This window comes from Camelina sativa, chromosome 5, assembly GCF_000633955.1.
Source record: "Camelina sativa cultivar DH55 chromosome 5, Cs, whole genome shotgun sequence".
In the NCBI taxonomy this organism is placed as follows: Eukaryota; Viridiplantae; Streptophyta; class Magnoliopsida; order Brassicales; family Brassicaceae; genus Camelina; species Camelina sativa.
In genome coordinates, this window is record NC_025689.1 from 19,568,070 (window position 1) to 19,580,464 (window position 12,395).

The 12,395-nt window shown below is 30.9% G+C and overlaps 2 protein-coding genes across 2 annotated transcripts; one reads left to right on the top strand and one right to left on the bottom strand.

Moving 5' to 3' along the window:
* Positions 3,045-4,421, bottom strand: LOC104789404. The gene has a single exon (XM_010515105.1). It carries the CDS (start codon positions 4,419-4,421, stop codon positions 3,045-3,047), a length of 1,377 nt encoding a protein of 458 aa, XP_010513407.1.
* On the top strand, positions 9,941-10,453 carry LOC104789405 (defensin-like protein 206). The gene is made up of 2 exons (XM_010515106.2): positions 9,941-10,018; positions 10,109-10,453. The coding sequence occupies exons 1-2, from the start codon at positions 9,952-9,954 to the stop codon at positions 10,288-10,290; spliced, it is 249 nt and encodes an 82-aa protein (XP_010513408.1). The 5' UTR covers positions 9,941-9,951; the 3' UTR covers positions 10,291-10,453.

The window sequence follows — 12,395 nt, forward strand, 5'->3', positions numbered from 1 at the left end:
CGACACAAGAAGGGTTTTGGGAAGTTTATTTTGTCGCCGCTTTGTTGTTTTTGAGAGAAAGGAGAGAAAATCATTGTTCTTGAGATTTGGAGAGAGATTGGTGAGATTCCTGGCTGTTCTTGAGAGTTTTGGAGCTAGGAAGGATCTAGAAGCTTGTTAGGAGGGTTGGATTTGTTGCTATTGGTCTTAATCTTACTACAAAGAGGTGAGTGCATGACCATGGCTTTTCTAAGCTAAGATCTCTAGTTTTTCTATGATTTGGTGCTTATGTGGTTGTTTTTTTGAGTTCTCGATGGTATTTCGTCGCTGCTATGGCTGGATTTGGCTTCTGGGAATGCATGGAGCGGATTGGAGAAGATTGGAGGCGAGATTTGGAGTTTTTGATCGAAGGAAATCGATGCTCGGCATCGGTGTCGGTCGACACCAGTTGGGGTGTCGGTCGAGACCAACGCGAGGATGGCTCGAGACTTTGGCAAGTGTCGATCGACACCATGTGGAGGTGTCGGTCGACACAAATTAGGGTTTTCGGGAGTGTCGAGCATGGTGTCGGTCGACACCAGATTGTTAGTGACGATCGACACCATATGGTGTCGGTCGACACCCTTCTTTCAGCTACGATGGATTTTGCATGCTTTGTATATTGCCTGGTTTGTTTATTGATTGTTGATTGTGGCATGTAGAGATCTTATTGCTTGTGTGTATAGCCCAGTAGATGGGAAGATTGCCTCACTGAGTGTTTATCAAATACTCATGCATCTCAATTTGTGTTTGTGGTGCAGGTAAAGGCAAAGTGTGATCGTGGAATCAAGGCAATGAAGAGGAGGATGTTCTAGGGACTCTGTTTCATGTTGTCTGGCATTACTAGGTTGCTAGAGTTGGGTCATTAGAACATTGCTAGGTTGCTGGTTCTATGTTTCCTGTTATTTGATTATTGGATATTGTTGATGTTGAATTTATTGGTTATATTATTGGATATTTATTGGATATTGAGATTGGTTATTCCGCTGATGATTGTGATTGTGGTTAGATGGCTAGTGGGTATGAGACCACTAGTTGTAGTTTATTTACTATATTATATTTATTATTTATTATCTTTTTGAAAAAAAGGTCAATCCTTTCAAACCTAAAACGACAACTAAATTAAAACAGATGGAGTATTTCATTGTTATAAGAGTCATATAAACTTTGTGAGAGTTATAGATATGCAATCATTACATATTAATATATTTTCTTATATATGTAATATTTCTAAATACTATTATTAATCATTCATTGCATTACTATAAATATTATGAAAGTCACGAAAATGAGAGTCAATTAGTACAACATATGGAATTGATGAGACATAATACAAAAGTTAATAAAAAATGTGTCAGGTTTATCAAAATATATTATTGTGAATTAATAACTAAAATTGTCTATTGTTTTAAATATATATTCAAAAGTTATATATTATAAATATAGATCTATGAACGGGTATATTAGCTAATCAAATCATGAATTTAAATATATATTCACTTCTCTCTTTAAACAGAAATATATACAGTTATCTCTTTATCAAAAAATATCTTCAATTCTCATTTAGTTATTTAGATATTATATATTAAAATATACTTTAGTTTAATTTAAATGGGTTGAAAATGAAATAAAATAATGTAATATCAAGATCATGTGAATTATTTATATTAAAATATGGAAATAAAACAGCCAATTATTCCTCGACATTATCCTATACAACCCAAATATATGTATATATTTGTAAATTCAATTGAATAAATTTCTTACACTAAAAATTAAAAAAAAAAACAAAATAACACTTCTGAAAGAAGAGAACATCAAATGACAATCTTTTGTAGCTTTCCAAAAGAAAACTTTACTTTATTATTAGATAATATAATATAGTAAAATTTCTTTTAACTCTTACTCTAATAATCTAATCTGACGCCCAACATCATTATATATTAAAAATTTTTTAAAGTCAAATACACATGACATTATTTATTTTCTTTTATAATTAATTTAAAATGATTGCATAAATCATCAAAAGATGAACAATAGAAAAAATAATTTACATTTTTGGAAAAAATATTCAAGACTTAGTAAGATAATATTTCTTCTAAGGTTAGGAACTTCCCGAAAACGGATGATCCTAACAACGATACTATTGTTACCGGTGTTATGTTGTTCGTTGGAGATTGAATCGAGGATAGAATAGAAAGTAAATGTTTTAGTTTTCACAATAGTTTGTATGGTAATAGTTTTTTTTTAGAAAACTAAACTTTATAGAATGTTTGAGCCTTTAAGAAGGAGAAGAGATTGAAATCAAATATTAATGATCATAAATTCACAAGTGTTTCAAAATAATAAGTTAAAAATGAGAAGTAATATAAACAAAAATGAAAATTGAGGAAAATAGTGGGTATAAGGCAATGCATAAAATGATGGTATTATTTCAAATCAAAACATAACTGATTATGTTCATAAAAGTAAATATTTTAGTTTTCACAATAGTCTGAAAGAGGATGTGTTTGTATGGTAATAGGTTGTTTTTAGAAAACTAAACTTTATAGAATGTTTGAGCCTTTAAGCAGGAGAAGGGATTAAAATCAAATATTAATGATCATAAATTCGCAAGTGTTTCAAAATAATAAGTTAAAAATGAGAAGTAATATAAAGAAAAATGAGAAAATTGAGGAAAATAGAGGGTATAAGGCAATGCATAAAATGATGGTATTATTTCAAATCAAAACATAACTGATTATGTTCATAATTTATTCTGAAATTCCTAATATGAAAACTTCTAAATTTTATGTAATTCAAAATTACCATAACGTTTGAAATAATAAGTGTGAATCGAACAAAATAATTATAGATATTGATCAAAACCATCTCATAATCTTACGTAATTTTCCAGAAAGTAAGCTCAAAATTTTAACTGTATATAAACAATTTTTTAAAAATTTAAATTAATTTACTTAAATAATACCTACCCACCATCTTACTTAAATTTGATTCCGTTTGTGCCCGTGAAAATTATATAAGATTCAAACGGAGAGTAGTTTATCCCTGATGGTCCGGTCCAGTTGCTTGATTAGTAGAGGGGCAGGGGTTGGGGTTTCCCCGTGTCTTCTTCCATTTCGTTCCCGCCATAGCGTGTGGATGGTGGCTTGAAAGGTGTAGCGCACAAGGTACAAAGTAACGGAGTTGAAAGTCGCCTCAGTGATGAGAAGAAGGTTGTCCTCCCAGTTTGTCGAGAAACGGCTGTTTAAGAGTTTTAGCATAAGACCCGTCCATATTTCAGTTGAGTAGGGGCAAGAGAAAAACAGACGATCCCTAGTTTCCAGAGTATTCGAACAGAGTACGTAGGAGGTATTGAAAGCACCACCCCAGGACTGCATTCTATCCCCCGTCGATAGCTTATTCAGTGTTGCTAACCAAGCCATAAAAGAGTACTTTGGTGTAGCTTGAGAAAACCAAACACCTTTGCTCCAACTTTTTTGTCCCCGAGATTCCCTCAAACCCTCCCACGTCTCCTTGGTTGTGAAAGTCGTCGAAAAATGACCGCCTTTACCTCTCCATAAAACAGTGTCCTCTGCCTTCACTATGCCAAGTGATCGAATCTCCTCGAGAGCACTCTCAATGTTGTTGAGATAATCTACTCGATGTCTTCGTCTCCTGTGAGCTAGAGCCTCATGGACCGTGGCGTGTAAAGATATTCCCATATCAATGCAACCTCGTGGCCCTGCTACATCCAGTAAACATCCCAATCTCGACCAATTATCATGCCAAAAAGAAATAGTTCTACCATTCTGTACCGCGTATTTGATATAAGTCGATGCAATAGGCCTATACTTCAACAGTTTTCTCCACATCCAAGAACCAACTGTTGAATTGACTTTGATTGACCAAAAGGACCCTTTTTGCAACAGGTAAGTTCGCAACCATTTTGTCCATAGTGAATTTGTAGACAATAACCGCCAGATAAGTTTCAAGCAGCTCACAGTGTTAGCTTCTTTTAGCAAACGCAACCCTAGTCCACCCTCTTCCCGAGGAATACAGACATCTTTCCATGCAACCTTAGCCTTCTTTGTGTTCAGAGTTGGCCCTGACCAGAGGAAAGCAGAGCAGAGGCTATCGATTTCTTTAATGCAGGCATTTGGGAGGCGGTAAGCGGACATCCAAAAGTTGATCAGACTGTGGAGGACTGAACATATTAACTGCAGGCGCCCTGCAAACGTAAGATGGCATGCCGTCCAACTTCCTATTCGGTCCCGTATCCACTGAACTAAGGGCTCAGAATTATGGGCCGTCATTCTCTTGGTTAATAAAGGCAGACCAAGATATCGCACTGGTAAGGTGCCAGTAGCAAAAGGGAAAGCGGTAAAGATGTCTGCACGATCTACCTCTCCCACCCCTGCCATATATAAAGTCGATTTTTCAAGGCTTATGTTGAGACCAGAGTAGGCTGCAAACTGATCAAAAATGTGTAGGATTCCTTCTATGGATCTCTTTGTGCCATCCGTAAAGACTAGAAAATCATCTGCAAAGCACAAATGAGTAAGGTGCAAGTTATGACATTTAGGGTGGTATCCGATCTGTTGTTCCACAGCCGCCTTATCAAACATTGCAGAGAGCACTTGCATACAAATGACAAAGAGATACGGAGAGAGGGAACAGCCTTGCCGGAGTCCTCTAGCACTGCGGAACAACCATGATAGCTCTCCGTTTACCTAAACTGAGAAAGATGTCGTGGTGATGTAGAGTTCGATCCATTGAATAAATTGTGGAGGCAAGTCTACTGCTTTAAAAAACCTTCTCATATTATATAAGATTTTGTCGGGTTTTAGATCTGTCGGGTTGGATTGGTATGAAAAAATGGAGTAATTTTTACCTATTATCCTTATTACATAATAGTTTGCCTAGAGGTCGCCAGTTCGATTAACTCTTGGAAAATAATTATATAAAATGTTTTGATCCATAGCCTTATAGATACAGACTAGGTCGAGAACCTCTTGATAATTCAGAAGAAAAATATATATACATACTAGCTTGCCGATAAGTTCATCATGAAAGAGACGTGTGGTTGCAAAGTCTGTATTGGCTGCATCGAGTTTGGTGCTGTAAACTGAGCTTCATGATTCCTTAATTATCGTACTATAAGTTGGTTTAATCTTGAGGAAAATACAAAATTCAACGTGCAGTCGACATTAATCGGTGAAAACAACAAGGTAATTCAACACATATGACACCTTAATTTTATACGGTCCAAGAGGAGATAGCTTCTTTGCTATGCTAATTAAAATCGTTCCACACCCTCTCTCTTCATGGACTCTATCTTAATCGACATTAATCGGTGTATTATCTATATTAACATTTTTTAAGTACATTTTAGTTTATACCTTTTAAATTTTACTTATTTAATTTTTTTTTTACAATATTAATCCCTAAAACAATTTCATAAATAACATTACAGAGAAACTCAAATACTAAACTTTCTTAAATTGACCAACATTTGTTACATTTATTGCCATAAAATTTTAACAACATCTATACATTCCGATTTTTCCAAAAACAACTCTACCAGTTAAAGTTTTAACCCATTAAATCTCCAAAACTATTTTTATGGATGGTAGAATCTCTCAAATTTAAATGATATACAACAGATTTTCCATAACAAAAGTTTACAATCTCCATAATTATATTAACATTAATAAATTTTCTAAACGGAAAATCCAATTATAAAATATCACATTAAATATGCTGAAAACCCCCCATACAATTTGGTTTATTTTTTAATTATCGTAAACTCTATATATTGGCATGGAAAAATTATAAAATATACTAATTTGGTAAAACAATTAACATAATTAAACTTGATAGAAAAAACTTATTTTGATTATTTTTTTTACGCAAAAACTTATTTTGATTTTGGTGAGACGGGTTGGCATTAATCCCATATAGGGGGTTAAGTAGAATTTTTTTTTTTTAAACACTTTTAGATGTGTACCAGGAAATAAATGTATTACTAGACTATACATATACCACACGGGTTAAAACCTTGAAAACACTACAAAAATCATATACTTTGAATACTTATATCAAATACCTGTAAAATTTTATATTTTTAAAATTAATAAAACAATAATAAAATAACAAATAAATACAATATAAATTTAAAATTTTTAAAATTAAAAATATTGTCCCGCTATATACCGCGAGTTAAATCCTAGTTCTTAGAATTTTTAGATATTTGTCGGGTGGCTTTGTTTTATGTTTTCCGTGAGTTTCTTTTATAGCATGTGCAATGGAGAGAACTTTTATTAGTCTCTTAAATATATTATTTTAATAAATTTGGTATAATTTATTTTTTATTTAATCTTTAAATAAAATTTAGAACCAATTATGTTCAAATATGTGTCAATGAGTCTCGCACAAGGTTTTCAAAGTCTCTAAAATGAGAGACTCACATTTTTCTCTTTATTATTTTTTCAATATTTTATTTTTTTTATGAGTGAGAGACTCATTGAGTAGGTATGACCAAAATTAAATCGTAACCGTATTTTGGATCGTATCTGAACCGTAACAAGACCGTCACCATATAAAATGGTTAAAAACCGTACCCATTAACCGTAAATATATGATTAAATTATAATAATTATAACCGTTAATTAACCGTAACCATATCAAAACTGTTGGTTAACCATATAGTTAAACCATAATTTGATAACTGTAACTATTTTAAAAACATAATAAAATATACAAATAATTATTTATTTAATATGAATCATATGATATATAGAAATATGAGTACACTAAAAAACATATTAATTATAAATAAATAATATTAGTTATATTATATCATCGAATAATATCAACCGTATTATATTATCAAATAACTGTAACCGTAGATAACCGTAACCACTTCAACCAAAACTGTATTAACCGTAACCGTATTTAATCATAACCGTTTAACCGTTTAATAAACGGTTATGGTTAAGGTTAAACAAAATTTTTAACCGTAACCGATGTTTAATAAACGGTAACCGTGATAACCGTAACCATGGTCATACCATGAGAGAGTACCACTGCTTGGTAGTAGATTGTTTTAAGTGTTATCCGTTTATTAGACGTTAACTTTTTTTTTTTTTTTATTAGACGTTAACTTTTACGTTAGGGTCTGGATATAAGTTGTAATCCTAACCTATATAAATATATGGGACAATTTGAAGAATATACTAAATTTGAAAAGAAATTTGAAAACTACACTTAATATTATAGTGATTTGAAAACTACACATTTTGAAATGAAAATAGACAGAAATACCCTTATTATTTTAAAAAATTAACAATTAAATAAAAAATTAAATAAAAACAATAAAAACTTAATTTATATTTAAAAATAAATCAACTTTAAAAATAAATTAATTTTTAAAATTGTTAAATTTGGAATAAATTATTTAATAATTTAAAATTATAACTAAAAGTATTTATTGTATTTTAAATAATGATTACATTAATCAATTTTTTATCTTAAAATTTTGAATAAATAAAAAAATTTAAATATTTTTGTTGATATTATTTAGATTTAAATTTATTTAAAAATAAATAATTCAAGATTACAATTTATCAATGTTGATTTATTTATAATGTCGACTTTTTGAAACAATCGTTTGGTTTTTTACTTCTGTTGACTTCATTATCTTTGTCATCAACTTATATTAAAAACAGTTGACTTATGTTATGTTATGGCTAGTAGACTTATAACATAGTCGATTTTTTTAACAAGTGACTTATCTTTTTTGTTCATCGATTTATATTTGTTTTATGTTGATTTATTTATTTATTGTTGACTTATTACATTCTACATTGATTTATTAATAAGGTCGATATTTTGAATGGTTGACTTAAGTTTAATTTTTGTCGACTTATTTATTTTTCCATCGATTTATTTTAAAATTGTCAATTTTATTTTTGTTTGATTGTTTTTTTACAAAGTCGACTTTTGATGATGTTGACTTATTTGTTTTGTTTGTTGACTTATATTTTTTTCCGTCGATTTGTTTGGTCTTAGTAGACTTATTTTATTTTAAGTTGACTTATTAATATGATTGAATTTTTGAACTGTCTGACTTATATTTTATTCCTGCTGATTTATGTTTTTTCTTTGTTGACTTATATTAAAAAGTCGATTTATTCATTTATTAATTGATTTGTTACATAGTCAATTTTTTTGAACTATTGATTTATTTTCTAAAAGCTCACAATTTTTTAAGAGATGATAAAAGTGAGAAAAGACATAAAATTAACATGAGATGAAACAAACTATGGTGAAAACGTAGTCGATGACAGAGAGGGCACAAATCCAATTAAAACCCAGATTTAGAACACAACCCCAATTAAAACCCAGAATTAGAACACAACTCCAATTAAAACTCATATATGATTTATCACCTGCTTTAAATACAAAACCATGAGATGAAACTAACCACGGTGGAAAACGTAGTCGATGACGGAAAGGGCACAAAGTGAGAGCCGGCGACTGGAAGAAGAGAATATAACTATGATTTTGTCTTTTCTGTATTGTTTATGTTTTATAAAACCACTTTTTATTTTTTTATCTTAATTTTAATTTTCTTTATTGATTAATATTTTTCATAATAAACTATTTCATCATTATCTAAATTCTTTCAATATCTAAAATATAAACAGTGATTTTTTAAAATAATTTTCTAACAATGATGAGTTTAATTATTTTGTGTGTATTTTTAACGTTTAATTAATTATTAATTAAGGGCATATTTTATTTATTTTATCTTAATTTAATCTTTTAGTTATTGATTAATATTATATATCATTAATTAATTCATCATTGAAAAAAAATTTTAGCAAAATTCTGAATATTTTGCACAATGTTTTTAAAAATATTTTTTTTCAAATGTATTAATTTAATTATATTGTATTTAGTTTACTTTAATTTGTAGTTAAAGACAAAATAGTCATTTAGTTCAATACATAAGATACATCTCAAAGACTTAAAAAATTTAGTATAGATTTCTAATTTTCTATTAAGTTTGAGGTATGTATTCAAAATTTTTAGGTCATTATGCGAACGAGAACAAAAACTTCTAAGGATTAATCTAATTCTGTAAGAAATTCTTGGGTTAAGAGGAACCTTACTTTCAAATCTTTCATTATTCTCATGCTTACGATTTTAGGATTACGAGATCGAAGTTGAAGGAGTTGGCTAATAATAACGTTGAATTAGAGCCAAAAGATTCAATGGAGAGTGGCGATTCTATGCAAGTTCATGACCGGCAGGGTTAGATGAGATGATGACACTGGTTCAGTTAGATGCTTGAGATATTAACGAAAAACGACAACAAACAACGAGCGATGATGTTAGAGACAGACACGATAGAAACACAGCAGGCAAACACTAGAAGACATAATGCGATAAGTTGTAATCCTGGCCTATATTTCTACAAGTTTTGATTTCTCTATCACATTACATATAGTAAACGTAACTTGTATCATCTTTCAGTGAATTCTCTTTTCTTTCAGGTTTTCGTAAGTTCATAATGTCGCCACAATTGTTCATTGAAATCTTACATTTTATATTTGTACTAAGTATTTTTTTTTTGTTTTCTCTTAAAATTTTATCCTTTAGCATAAATCTATAATTAACCAAAGAGAAGTTTGTCGCCTCTTTGTTGTTGTCACCACGATTATATGACCAACTATGTATACAAAATTAATTAGTGTCTTCAAACTATGACGACATTATGAGCTCTGAAAGGAAAGATAGATATTATTGAGCAACGAAAACAACATTAAGAAATTTTCACTATAAATAGACTAACACACACATGGATTTGTCTCACAACAGTTAAAGTGTATTGAAAACACAAGAAAAGAAGTTATAGAAAAAAGCAAAGCTAAAAAAAAAAAGAAAATGGCAAAGAACCTCAACTCCGCCAGCTTTACCGTTCTCTTGCTTGTCCTCTTGATGGCTTCCACCGGTATTAATATAATGGAGTTCTCTATTATACTTTGCAACTGTATTCTAATTATCTTGTGCTTATGCTATTCATGAATGTCTTAACATCTAGGGATCCTCAAGAGCGAGGCTCAAACATGCTCCACGTTCTTAGACGAGTGCGGGCCAGCCCCGTTCCTAGGTACAAATGCTGATTGCTTTAAGTGCTGCAAATACACATACGGGAGTCCTCCAGCATGTAAAGGGCTTGTTGAGGGAAGCGACAAACACTGCCATTGCTATCAAAATCCATGAGGCTTATAATAACCTTACGTACCAAATGTAACTTGTGTTTTCACTTGGTATTTATGTTCCAAGTTTCGTTTGCTTCCAAATAAACACCAAGGGGAAAGCTAATAATCATGGCTTCCCCCTAAGTGTAAGTCTTGTTATGTGCACTTTCGTTTCATCCTTTTTAATACTGAACTTGTTTTGTGTTTGTGTTCCTCATTTCATTCCCGCCTACTTTCCAAATAATTCTGTGCTAAAAAATTCTCTATAAGTGTTAACCACATTTTGCCACCTCTGAACGCTAAAATCTAAAACAAACTGGAATGGTTTGGTTTTATAGCTGTAGCGGAACAATTGACTTTATACGGATATGAAAGCTATAAACAATCATACGCGTGTTAGGTTTTTCTATTGTTGGATAATGAAAGTTCACAATAATATTTTACTAGATGATGTCTCGAATTATTCACTGCATAGATTTGATATTGTAAAACATAAATTTAATTCGTAACTAACATGTTTTGGAAAAAATTTACATGTTTTGTATGTAAGTTAATATATCATAACATATGTCATTGAGATATTAATGTGTAATTATTGAAGATTGAGAATTTTTGAGAAATGCTTTTTTTGGTGTACCATTTTTTTAAAAATGTCATTTTTCAAAAGTACCATTCATTAAATTAGAAAATTTGATAAAGCTTTATAAGGTTTAGTGATATAGAGCGAAAGCTTAATAAAAAATGAGAACACATGATCTCTACGAGGACTTAAATTCACGAACAAATCTTGTCGAGAACGAAAGCATTTGTGATATGACAATATGATAGATTTGTGTTGTGTGTCCTCCTCTTAGGGGTTCGCATATATATTTTGTAAAATATCTTTATTCAATAATCTAAAGATGATCAATTCTACAATGCAAAGAAACTTTCAATATGAATCTAGAAACAAAAACCCTAATCTAATAAGAAGTTAAAAACAAACAACGTAAAACCCACATCGTAAATAAAATCTGTAAAATGTAAAATAATAAATAATAAAGAGGCGTGAACTAAGCAGTGATGCGGGATATATTTCTTGATTATAACTGCAACCTGGAGACTCGATTATTTGGAAGGCAAAAGAAACTTGAATTACACATAAATAAATGTAGTGTCCTCTCACCAAGTGAAAATTATACAAGTTACATATGGTAGATAAGGTCCTTTTAGACCTAATAGATTTTGGTAACCATGGCAATGTTGGTCGCTTCCCTTAACAAGCCCTTTACAGGCTAGAGGATTCCCGTATGCGTATTTGCAACAGTCAAAGCAATCAGACTTTGCACCTAGGAGCAAGGCCGACCCACACTCGTCTAAGATCGTGAAGCATGTTTGAGCCTCTCTCTTTGAAATATTCGTCAAGATTATCAGCACAAGAAATCAAAGATCACATATGCAAAGTACAATAGAGAACCCTATTATGTGAATACTGGTGGAAGCCGTCAAGAGGACAAGCAAGAGAATGATGATGAAGTTGAGGTTCTTCGCCAATTTTTTATTTATTTTTTAAAACTTGACTATTTCTGTTTAGCAAACTTTAACATGATCTATTCAAAGTTGAAATTCCGTAAGTTTGTTATGGTTTTTCAATCCAACCTCTTTTCTTTCAGGTTTTCGTTAGTTCATAATGTCGCCACAATTGTGCATTGCAATCTCTTTGATTACATTTGATTTTTCAGGTCTTTTTTCTTATAATTAATCATACACTTAGCATAAATAATTAAACCAAAGAGAAGTTTTTCGCCTCTTGTTGTTGTAACCACGATTATATGATCAACTACATATACAAAATCTATTAGTTTCTTTCAAACTGTGTAATCGTTTTAAAGAAATGATTGATTTTTTGTTTCCGAACAATATATACCCAGAAACGATAAGAAGGTGGTTCATTTAATTTAATTGCTCTTACAAATAGATATCAGGCAAGGATAGGAATACTTTAAGACAAATATCTCTGCGTAAAATAATGTCTGCACCTTTATATATAAACAAAGTAGGATACAAGAATTCTTAATACCAAGTATACTTGGGAGGCAAATAGATGTTGAGAACGATGGTAAAAATATGAGAAAGTGATTTTTTTTT

Excerpts from the sequence above, each read along its gene's own strand:
- LOC104789404 (XM_010515105.1), bottom strand. The coding sequence starts at position 4,421 with ATGGCAGGGGTGGGAGAGGTAGATCGTGCAGACATCTTTACCGCTTTC.
- LOC104789405 (XM_010515106.2), top strand. The coding sequence starts at position 9,952 with ATGGCAAAGAACCTCAACTCCGCCAGCTTTACCGTTCTCTTGCTTGTC. Across the intron at positions 10,019-10,108 it reads CCTCTTGATGGCTTCCACCG|GGATCCTCAAGAGCGAGGCT; the intron begins GTATTAATATAA and ends CTTAACATCTAG.